This window comes from Capra hircus, chromosome 23, assembly GCF_001704415.2.
Source record: "Capra hircus breed San Clemente chromosome 23, ASM170441v1, whole genome shotgun sequence".
Taxonomy (NCBI): Eukaryota; Metazoa; Chordata; class Mammalia; order Artiodactyla; family Bovidae; genus Capra; species Capra hircus.
This window is the reverse complement of record NC_030830.1, coordinates 24,332,838-24,344,874: the sequence shown is the minus strand read 5'-3', so window position 1 is coordinate 24,344,874 and position 12,037 is coordinate 24,332,838. Positions and strand designations below refer to the sequence as shown.

At 45.1% G+C, this 12,037-nt stretch overlaps 1 protein-coding gene across 2 annotated transcripts in view; it reads left to right on the top strand.

The window, feature by feature from the left end:
- Positions 1 to 11,124, top strand: part of PAQR8 (progestin and adipoQ receptor family member 8) — a 42,826-nt gene extending 31,702 nt beyond the window's left edge. For both annotated transcript variants that reach the window (XM_018039212.1, XM_018039211.1), the window contains one exon: positions 6,562 to 11,124. In XM_018039212.1, coding sequence (XP_017894701.1) covers positions 6,581 to 7,645 — 1,065 coding nt within the window. In that variant the 5' untranslated portion in view covers positions 6,562 to 6,580 and the 3' untranslated portion in view covers positions 7,646 to 11,124. The remainder of the gene's footprint in view (positions 1 to 6,561) is intronic.

Here is a 12,037-nt window from a genome sequence, read left to right as displayed (position 1 = left end):
GATATATATCTAAGGAATAATTTCAGTAAGCCCAGACTCTTGCAATTTCCCATATGCAAAGCATTAACATCATTAACTTGAGATGTCTAGTTTTTTAAATAAGCAATTGATCTTTTGATGTTCCACTACATTTTTTTTTTTTTCCCAAAGAAATCTCCTAATATATCCAGGCCCCTTCCTTATATCTTTGGAGCGGATCCTCAGAGTGTCTGAGAGGCTGACTCCTCAGTAAGTTCTGCTAATAAAACACAATTCGCAACTTTTAGGTTGTGTGTTTTTTCTCCCATTGACACTTCTGACAAGAAGGTCATTAGCATGATATACTAACTAGTTGAGCTTGAAATCCACAGGATAATACAAAAGTAAGTATATTCCTTTATATTGTGTAATGTTTTGGCAGGTGGGGAGAAGGATGTACTAATTAAATATACTGATTAATCGTTTTACCAGTTTTTGTAGATTTGTGTCAAATATTCCTATTTGTAAAATAGCAATAAGTTCATTTTTCCAGTTATAAAAGTAGTAAATACTCATTGTCAAAAATACAATAGTATTGGCTCATCCATCACTTTGAAATATCTGTATTGATGTTCTGATTATATTTCATCCTTTCTCTGTGCCATAGGTATATCTTTATAAAAATGGGATGCATACTTCTAATTTGCTTCTTTGTAATAATGTCTCTCATTCATGTATTTATTCAAGTCTTTGCTGAGCATCTCCTATGTGCTGTTCTAAGTGTCAGAACAGTGAGAAACAATGGAGCTCACATTCATGTCACATGCATCTCTCTATAGCAATAAGTGTAAGATATCTACATAATTATCTTAATGGATGTGTAGTATTCCATTGTATAGATTTATCATCATTAAATCAGAGCTCCCAGTTTTGGATGCTGAAATGCTATTTGTTTGTTGTTGGTAGGGGGGCGGGTGGTGGTTTAGTTATTAAGTCGTGTCTGACTCTGCGACCCCATGGACTATAGCCTGCCAGGCTCCTCAGTTCATGGCATTTCCCAGGCAAGAATACTGGAGTGGGTTGCCATTCCCTCCTCCAGGGGATTGTCCTAACCCAGGGATCGAACCCGCATCTCCTGCTTGGCAGGCAGATTCTTTACCAAGGAGCTACCAGGAAAGCCCCTTATTTGTTTTTTCGGTTTTCTTAAATATGGAGTGGATATGCGTTAACAGCTGGTAAATCTGAACCCATATTAAAATTGTCTCTGCTAATAATAGAATTCTGCTGGTACTGCCGCCTTTTAAAATATGATTTTATAAACAGTGGTCTGGTCCTTGGCAGACGCGGCTGCCAAGTTCAGTGTGCGCCCAGAGGCCTCTTACTCGATGGATGACTGCGGAGGTCCTGGGGTTTTCTGAGGCTGTTGCAAGTCCACTTAAGTCTCAGATCAGACCACAGGCTGCTCACCTGCCTTATAAACGGACATCAAGCTGGCATTTTGGCCACTGTTCCTCCTCAGTCATTTATGGTTTTGTAGCATTGTGTGAGGCTGGGTATCTATGGATTCTGGGAGCATTTCTTCTTCCCTCTTTGATGGAAATTGCTGCTCTTTTGTTCTCTGTCCAACAACCAGCAGGCCACCTTCCTGCCATCTGTGTGAGCCTCCCCCCCTACAGTGACACGAGGTGATGTCACTGGGTCTGTTGGTTGGTGACTTCAGCTCACTGCTGAACCTTCAGCACATAGCAAAACACAGCCCAGATGAATGACAGAATTTCATGGCATAGAACATGTAGAGACTGTACCTTCATTTTTATGAACAAAGACACAAGTATAGAGAATTTGAACGATGTGCCTAAAATCCTATATGAATGGTAGGGCTGGAATTGCTAATTCCTCATCCAGGCTTCTCCAGGGAATTGGCTACTCCAAGTCTGTAGTCAGTTCCCCTAGGGCCCTTGTAATTAGTCAGGGAACTTACCTTAGAGTCTTCTATTTGGCCTCCAGATAAAATATCATCAATGCCAAACTATGTCCATTTCCCAAATGTGCAGCTTTTAATTTTTTTTTTTAGATGGCATACTCTAGGTGTAAAACCATTAGCTTTATTAATAGTTTTAAAGGAGTACCAACATAAACTTTAAGATTGGACTCCTAAATAGTCCAAAGCATGATGTAATATTTTACAGTACTTTCTTATAAATTTGAACTGAATTCATGGTGCGGATATTGAACTCAAGAAACAGAACTTTTGATTCCAATCCCATTACAATCTAAATCTAATTAAACTCTATATAAAGCAGTTGGGAGAAGTATTATGAAGAATCCAGAAATGTATCCAAAATTATTAAATTCCATTTCTGTTTTCAAAGATTGCATTAAAATCAATCATAAGGTACAAAATAAGTATGTTACTAATTGTAACCCGTCTGTGTGTTCTTTAGCTCCATTCTTGCTGATACTTTAATGTGCATGGTTTGTCTTTTCAAAGTACTGTTCAGCAACTGCTCGTTTTTCATTATTGACTCTTTTTTCTAAGACGTAGAGAGACAGGAAAACATCTCCCACCTACTCTTATTTATGAGGAGAATGACCTTGAGTAGTTAAACGTCTTGGGCATGACCACATAGCTCATTGTGTAGAGCAAATATTAACAGCCAGACTTCCCAACTTACAAACCATGATTTTCTTTTTTTTTCCCCTCAACCTGGCAGAACAGAATGAAATTGGTGCTGTATGTCTAGGCCTAAAGAACTGTTTGTTCAGTAAATCATGATTAAGGATATGATTATTTTATATGCTGCAAACCATTTTAGCCTGAGAACTTGCACACCACAAAGTCCCTGCCCTTAGACGGGCTGTTGGTGGGGAAGTGAGTGCATCACCAGGGGTCAGGGACTGGGAGAGAAGTGTGATGGGGAGGCAAGGCCAGGGTAGGTGGGAGCTAGGGCATCTTGAGGGTAGAGGTGGGGAGTCAGGAGGGACCTTAGGGAAAGCTGGGTATGTGTGTGTGCCTGCACCAACGCCATGGTGTCAAGATGTGGTTTCCTCCAAAGTGTGCTCTCAGACTTTACAGCAGGCCCCCCTTTTTAAAAATTTGTGTTTATTTGGCTGCACTGAGTCTTAGTTGCGGCATGTGAGATTTTGTTCCCCAACCAGGGATTGAATCCAGGCCCCCTGCCCTGGGAGTGCAGAGCCCAAGCCACTAGACCACCAGGGAAGTCCCTACAGCTGGCCCTTGGATGCCTGTTTCTGGAAGCGGTGCCCACTCTGTCTTGGTGAAGTTAAGCCTGTCTAAGGGGGTAGCAGGGTGCTTTCCTGCTGGCTTAGCAGGTAAAGAATCTACCTGTGTCTATTGCAGGAGACGCAGCAGATGTGGGTTCGATTCCTGGGTCGGGAAGATACCCCTGAGGAGGAAATGGCAAACCACTCCAGTAATCTTGCCTGGAGAATGTCCATGGACAGGGGAGCCTGGTGGGCTACAGTCCCTGGGGTTGCAAAGAGTCAGACACGACTGAGCAACTAAGCGCACAGAACTTAGTAGGCAATGCGGGTGGGGCGTAGCAAGGAGCTTCTTCCGGGATTCCTTCTCCCACAGCTCATACCCCAAGTGACTCACCTCTGTTTTTTTAAACAGTAAAACCAGACTGATAACTTTCATCTGATCTCCCTCCGTGGTTCACCAGACGTGGTAGAAACCTGTGTGTAAAGAGTAGAGCCCTTCAGCTCCCCAAGGCCCCCGGGAGCCTTGCTTCCCCATCAGAGCTTCTCAGCCAACGCAGATCTTAGCTTCGGTGCCGTCCCGTCCCAGGCCCAGCCCTGCAGTGGATCCACCGATCCCAGGGCCAGTGCACCCCACCCATTCCCCACCTCCCCTGCTGTGCTGTCACCAGCTGCCACCGAGGTCAGCTGGAGGCGAGGCTGCAGAACTCAAAACTCCGGGCTCTTGGATCCCTCTGCTGGCTGATAGCAGAAGCACTGCTTAGCTCTTCCTCTTTCTCTGTTTTCTTGTTTTTAAATGAATTAAGGTATTCAAATAATACCTTTTTGTTTTTCCCATTTCCCGCTTCCCCTCTTTCTGTCTTTCTGACTGACTCTGTAATGCTTAGTTAGTTTCTCTTGGTGTCTTTAATTCCTCTATGGGCACAGTTCATAGCCGGATCCTGGTGGGGGATCCATAGTGGGTGCTGGCTAATCAGATGTCTCAGGACCCGGTACAGAGCAGGCACTGAGCCCTCTGCTCATCAATGCCCCCTGCCTCTGGCACCAACCACCAACCATGTCATAATAATGGCAACATTTTGCCAGTTGAGGATTTGGGACCAAGCCCCATGTTGAATGCATTACAGGCATTATGTCATAAAGTCCTATGTCATTAGCTCTGCTTCCCAGATGACAAAGCCCAGGCTGGCGCTGCAGGCATGTTGATGGGACTGCAGGTTGGAGCTCAGATCTCTGGAGCCAGCATCGTCCTTCCAGCCACACAAGTGCCACCTCCTTGGGAGCCTGGGCTTTGACCCTGCTCTCTGCCTGAATATCTTCTACCCTCACACCCCAACCCAAACCCACTTCCCCATTGTCTCTTGGGAATTCTGACTTTTCCTTAAAAGTTAGTTCAGAGGTCGCTTGGAAAAGCCCGCTCACCCACCCTTTCCACCTTCTGCTTTGGTTGTTTACAGAGACCTCGTGGTCTGTGGGCAACAAGTATATCTCTTATTCGAATTGTTTGGATGTGTGTTCTCTGTTCTATTCATGTATCGCTTATGGGTGGCCCCTGTCCTGTCCTTAAATAATTATATTTTATCAATTGTTAAAACTGCCCTCACCTCTCGTGGGGCACTCATCCCAGGTTTCTGTCATGATTTACCTGTGTATCTGTCCGTCCTGTAGAGTCTGACCTCCTCCAAGGCAGGGAGCAGATCTAATCAGTCTCCATACCCCAGCACAGAGCCCGGCTCCCAGTCATAGAATAGCAGCAGGATTTGACACTCAAACACCCAGCTGGGCCAGGCAGAATGCTCCTCACTTTGTTTAGAGTCTCTCATTTAACCATCAAAACATCCCACCCAATATGGACAGTGATCACCCCATTTTACAGATGAAGATACTGAAGCTTAGCAAGGTCTGTGACTGACCCAAGGTCACCCAGGGAGCAGCCAACCAAACGCTTGACTCCAGGTCTCCCTAGACTTTGTATTTACATTTTATTAATTTCCATGCCCTACATTTTTGACCCGATGAGGTATTTTTTTTTGCTTTTAATATTGATTAAGAAGTGTGTATGGGAAGATGACATTTGCTTGGCTAACATCTGCAGTGCCCTGAGAAACACTGGCTGTATCCTTTGCTAAAGGACTCTGAAGAAAGGGAGTCCTTTTGAATCAATCAGGTTTTGAACTTTTCTGAAGGAAAGAGTTTGAGGAATATGAAGGTATCTGTAGATAGACTGAAAATCCATTGCTTTATTCAGTAACTTCATCTGAAATTTTGCAGCGCTTTTATGAAATAATCACCATGCTTATCTGGTTCATGTATCACCTAAAAATTCCAAGTGCAAGTTAAATATTTTTGAAGCCTGAAACTTATCCCATACGGATATGGGTACACAGGAAAGGCGAGTCCAAAACTACTTGCTTTCCAGAGCATAATTTAAACATACACACACACAATCTTTGCAATTAGATTTCTTGTTAAATTTAGGCCACATGTTAATTTTGTTCAACTGTTAAGATTTCCCAGAATATTCCTTGGTCTTTACCACCCTATGGATGACCTTGAGTTTCAAGTTACTATTGCTTATCTCAGATTTTCAAGTTCACAGTGAAATTAGTGGATAATTTAAGATTAGTGCTCAAGAAATATAGACTCTCATTCATCAAATCAACATTGATCATTTTTGTATTTCAGTAAAATACTCTGTACTTTTAGAGCCTGTCTGATTACATTTTAATATTATCTTGTTTAAGGGTGTGTGTTCCTTATGTTCAACTCTTTGTGACCCCAGAGACTGTAGCCCACCAGGCTCCTCTGTCCATGGGATTTTCCAGGCAAGAATACTGGAGTGGGTTGCTATTTCTTTCTCCAGGGGATCTTCCCAGCCCAGGGATTGAACCTGCATCGCTTGAATCTCCTGCATTGGCAGGCGGATTCTTTACCACTGAGCCATCTAGCAAATATCATCTAGCAAATCTTTAAAGGTACCCTTAGTTACTTGGTAGATGTCATAAAAATAGGGTTGCTAACATTCCCTTTTGGAGAAGGAAATGGCAACCCACTCCAGTGTTCTTGCCTGGAGAATCCCAGGGATGGCAGAGCCAGGTGGGCTGCCGTCTACGGGGTCGCAGAGAGTCGGACACGACTGAAGTGACCTAGGAGCAACATTCCATTTTACAAGATGCGACTTGGCCTCACACTGTAGAGGGTAGAAGGGATGTCAAAATCAGAACGTCAGGACAGTAAGGGACCTTGGTCCAACTCTATTATTCTACCTATGAAAAAGAATGAGGCTCAAAGAAGCCGTCTACAGCCCCCGCCTGCCCAGCTGCACTAGAAAACCTGCCCCTCTCTCACGGCATCTTTGCCCATTTTTATTGATTCCCCTAGGTAGCAACCCGGGGCAGCCATGACGACCGCCATCCTGGAGCGTCTGAGCACCCTGTCCGTGAGCGGGCAGCATCTGCGACGCCTGCCCAAGATCCTGGAGGATGGGCTGCCCAAGATGCCCGGCACCGTCCCCGAGACCGACGTGCCCCAGCTCTTCCGGGAGCCCTACATCCGCGCCGGGTACCGCCCCACCGGCCATGAGTGGCGCTACTACTTCTTCAGCCTCTTTCAGAAACACAACGAGGTGGTCAACGTCTGGACCCACCTGCTGGCGGCTCTGGCCGTCCTCCTGCGGTTCTGGGCCTTCGTGGAGGCCGAGGGCCTGCCGTGGACGTCTGCCTACACGCTGCCCCTGCTCGTCTACGTCCTGTCCTCCATCACGTACCTCACCTTCAGCCTCCTGGCCCACCTGCTGCAGTCCAAGTCGGAGCTGTCGCACTACACCTTCTACTTCGTGGACTACGTGGGCGTGAGCGTCTACCAGTACGGCAGCGCCCTGGTCCACTTCTTCTACGCCTCCGACCAAGCCTGGTACGAGCACTTCTGGCTGCTCTTCCTGCCCGCCGCCGCCTTCTGCGGCTGGTTATCCTGCGCCGGCTGCTGCTACGCCAAGTACCGGTACCGGCGGCCCTACCCGGTCATGAGGAAGATCTGCCAGGTGGTGCCGTCCGGGCTGGCCTACGTCCTGGACATCAGCCCCGTGGTTCATCGCGTGGTTCTCTGCCACCTGTCTGGCTGCCAGGACCCAGCGGCCTGGTACCACACCCTCCAGATCATCTTCTTCCTGGTCAGTGCCTACTTCTTCTCCTGCCCGGTTCCGGAGAAGTACTTCCCCGGATCCTGTGACATCGTGGGCCACGGGCACCAGATCTTCCACACCTTTCTGTCTGTCTGCACACTCTCCCAGCTGGAGGCCATCCTCCTGGACTATAAGGGGCGGCAGGACATCTACCTGCCACGCCACAGCCCCCTGGCCATCTACCTGGCCTGCCTCTCCTTCTTCCTCGTGGTGGCCTGCAGTGCAGCTACTGCAGCCTTCTTGAGACAAAAAATCAAGGCCAGACTGGCCAAGAAAGATTCTTGAGGCTGCCAGGTGGGGCGCGGTGTGGAGGCGGCCTGTCCTGATTTGGGGAGAACTTGAGTCCACAGTAGGAGAAGACTTTGTGTTTTTAAGAGCGGGCTTTTAAATGAGTACATATTTCCAAGGGTGGCTATGGCTATGGTGTTGGGAAGCCAAAGGTTCCAAGAGTTTTGTTATATTGTCGTGAATGAAAGGTTTATCTTTCATCCTCTGGGCTGTAGCCTTACGAGACACAGGAAGGGAAGGGACCTTGGCTAAGGTTCGTCGGACACGGAATTAAGAACCGTCTTCATGCCTGAAAGTTGAGTAGAATTCTGAATGTCTGTGGCCTCTGGGGGCCAGCCCTGGACTAAAATCTAACTGGACTGAAGAAATTACAAGGTGGCTGGACCACACTGTATTGAAATGGGCATTCTTCAGCGATGCTGGTCTTTGGTGATTGGATACTGGATTCGTCCGACTTCTGGTCCCTTCTCTAACCCGCTTTCTCAGGATGATGTCTGCCTGGCTGTTTTCTCCAGAGTGCTCTTCACTCCTAGCTGTACCTTGCATGGGCATAGCGAGGACGATGAAGCAGTCATGCTTCCAGGAAATGCTTGGATCCAGGCAGACGTTCAGGATATTTACTCTCATGTAATACTAATGGAAACGGTACTAGAAAATACAGTGCCAAGAGCCATCAGGAGGCCCAGCCAGCAAGCATGGCTACTGTTTGGTGTCATGGGACCCTTCTGTTTTATCCCTGTGCACTGCAGGATTACTTGATGTCTACTAGGGCTGCCTTACATGCCAGAAGATCTGGAGCTTTCTTCAGATAATCTTCTCCAGATTTTGACCAGCATGTTAAAAAAGCCCCTGGTAGAGTGAATTGGTTCTAGGGATCTGATTATTTCAAGAGGAACACAAGGTCCAGCCTCTTAAATAGATGCTGCCCCATGAAGGACCCATGTAACTATCCTAGTTCACGGTCCTTGGGAAAGCATTGTACCTCAGCTTAGAGCAGCTTAAATCAAGCCCCAGAACAGGCACGTGTGTGTATTCATGCAAGGTTGGTCCCCGAAGGCTCCTCTGGGTGAGGCTGGTGAACTGAGCACCCTGTAGGCAGAATGTTCTGCTAGGACATCACTGGCCAGCAGCTTCTGTGGGATGGGGGGGTGGGGTAGGTACTTACAGTTGATGTGTCCTGGCTTCGCAGCCCCCTGAGGACCACCTTCTGCAGTGATCCGGGGAAGGGGGCTGCATTGAAACTCTCCCCAAAGACTGCATTTCCTATCAGTATAAGGTCTCTGTTTACTAAAAAGGGAGGTGGCTTTTCACTCCAGTTTGATGAACCTCCTCTCTTCCTAGGTTACTGTCTTCACATCTTTTTTTTTTTTTTTCCCTTTCTCTTGAGAGATGTGTAGGGTTTGTGCCTTATAAATGAAAATTTACAAACACTTCCCTTAATACACGGCCATGTGGAATTTTCAGTTTGAGGTTACTGGGATAAGAAAAGAGAATTCATTGCCTTTCAACCGGTGGATGAAAGAAACTCAGAACACTGGAATCGCTTATCCATCAGAAGACTCTTTCAACCTGTGTTTTTTTGGGGGAAAAAGTTCATCTGAAGCTTTCCTGTAATCTTTATATCAAGAAAGCATAGCAGGACGCCCATGGTGGTCCAGTGATTAGGACTCTACACTTCCATTGCAGAGGGTGTGGGTTCAATTCCTGGCTGAGGAACTAAGATCCCATGTGCCGTGGGAGGCCAAAAAAAGAGAAAGCATATGTCTTGTCAGCTATGTTGTTCCTCCTGGTGGATTCCTCCTGGGAATCCTCAAATACCCACATGTCTTACACAAGCTTCTGGCATTCAGGCCAAATTCACCGCCAATAAAGTTAGTGTCCTTGAACGGGATTGAACTGATAAACAAAGGAATAGAAAGTTGCATCAACACAGTGCAGGTAGAGGGTCAGTTTAAAATGGAGACGAGAAAGCATCTGAAATGTTCATAGTTATGGATTTGGAGACTCTCTTCTTGTAAAAGTTGAAAGGAAAGTGTAAGTCAGGCTCTTGAATGTAACCATGGTGCCCATGGTGGACAGAGATCTTTAGGCCAAATGCAAGTATTTTTAAAGAGAGACTTGAGGGGTGATTCTGTATGTCATCCACAGACCAATGCCAGTCTGCACACAAAACAGTCTGTAACAAATACAGAGCGACACTTAAGTTTTTAGATATGAACATAAAATTCATAACATTTTGATTTTAATTTACCCAAGCATTGGTCCACCAAGTGATTGGAAATTTAAAAAGAAAAAGTATTTTTTTTTCACCAGAGATATTTGAAAAGCATTGAGGTAGGAGACTACTATCTCATTAGAAATTCCAGTATCTCAGGAGAAATACAGACTCTTGAGGGTTACATACTCCTTTTAAAACAATTTCATTAAAATGACTGAATCAGTAAGGAAGCGACCTTGTTTGTTTAAAAGGAATAATTAAGTATTTAATAAAGGAGATGGTTCTTCTTACTCTACCAAAGCCAACAGTTGACATCTACTGGAAATTCTGCTATTCTCTCTCTCTCTCTGTCTCTCTCTCTTTTTTTTACTAAGACTTTCAATCTATTAAAATGTAAATGCCTCTAAAAAAACTTAACTAGCAGTCAGTTATATCTTGGGAATAAAGTGGATATTGTGTGTACCCCCCTGCTCAACATAAGGAGAGGGTATGGCGAGATGCAACCAATTGGGGAACTATTTGCCTGATTCTCTCTTGCAAACGCTTCCTGACTGTATTTACTAAGAAGCTAATGTTACTGCTCTTCAGATGTTATGGTTTCATCTCCCACGTCGGCTGAAAGTACCTCACTCAGTCACACTACTCTCAATCCTCCGATGGAAGCTTGAAATAGCAGAAGCTCAAACCACGGAATGGAGGCAGTTCTTTCCTGCCTCTGCTGTCCATCATTTCCCCATTGTACCGGGTTGCTTGAAAACATTAGATTCTTCCGTTGCTGTGCTGTAGTTTCAAGTGAGTCCTCCAGATGGCGCTCAAGTCTTATTCAGAGTAGGTACGGCCATTGTCCCCAAAGCCTCAGCCTAATTGTGTTGGTCCTAGTGTTTCGCTTGATGACTTGGCAAAGAAAACATAGAACTATTTTCTGTTTATATAAAACGACTTTCACAAATGACCATTAAACATTTTGTAAATGGGTTGTTGTACTCTCAACAGCTACCTTGTGTTTTTTTGACAAGGTCTGTCTTAAAGATAAGTTTTATCTAGACAAACATTAGGAGACCAGGATACTTCATAGCCACCTAGAAGTAGAAAAATATAAAAGCCTAAAAAAAGAAATCTCCCTACCCAAACTCCCAAAATACCTGCCCCTCCTCAAATCCCCACTTGGTAGTAAATCAAATTGCACCTCCCTCCCCTCAAAAGCTATGGAGTTGATTTTTCTGAGGACTTCAATCTAATTGAATAAATGTTTCTGATCTCATGGACAATGGTGTTAAATATTCCAAACTTTTGAACTGATGGATTACATTTTTTGAAACCTAAAAATTATGAATCACACTATTGTATACTGTGTGTGCTCGAGTCTTTTGTGGCCCCTTGGACAGTAGCCCACCAGGCTCCTCTGCCTGAAAAGTAGAATTTTCCAGGCAAGAACACTGGAGTGGGCCATTTCCTACTCCAGAGGATCTTCCCAACCCAGGGATAAAACCCACATCTCTTATGTCTCCTGCAGTGGCAGGCGGATTGTTTACCACTAGTACCGCCTGGGGAGCATTTATATCATAAGTAACTATGGTTTGAGATGTGTCACCCAACAGCCAAAGGATTCTGTGGCCTATGAGATTTAAATAGCCATGGAAAAGGTGATTCTGTTATCACAATAACAGGAAGAAAATAGCATTCTCTGACTAGAGGCTCTGTTACCAACCAGAGTTCTTTGCCTCCTTAGTCCATAGGAATTGATCAGAGGCCAGATGAGAAATTAAGGCAAGTCTTTGCCTCATAAAAGAGGTATGCATACTCAGTAGGAATCCCCACCGCCTCCCAAAGTCATTGGCTATTTCTCATTTTAAAGTAATACATGCTTTTTAAAGAAAATACCAGGGATTTCCCTGGTGGTCCAGTGGTCAAGAATCTGCCTTCCAATACAGGGGACGCAGGCTAGATCCCTGGTCAGGGAACTAGGATCCCACAAGCAGCGGAGCAACTAATCCTTTGCACCACAAGGAAGACCCAGCACAGCCCAAAAAACAAAAAAAAACTGATAATAAAAAAAATTTTTTTAATGAAAATGCCATAAAATAGAGAAAAAAGATACTTCATTGGCCCATCATTAAAACGAATCCTTTCAGAGTAAGGATAAGCCATGTCAAAATGTTGTCAATAAGTTA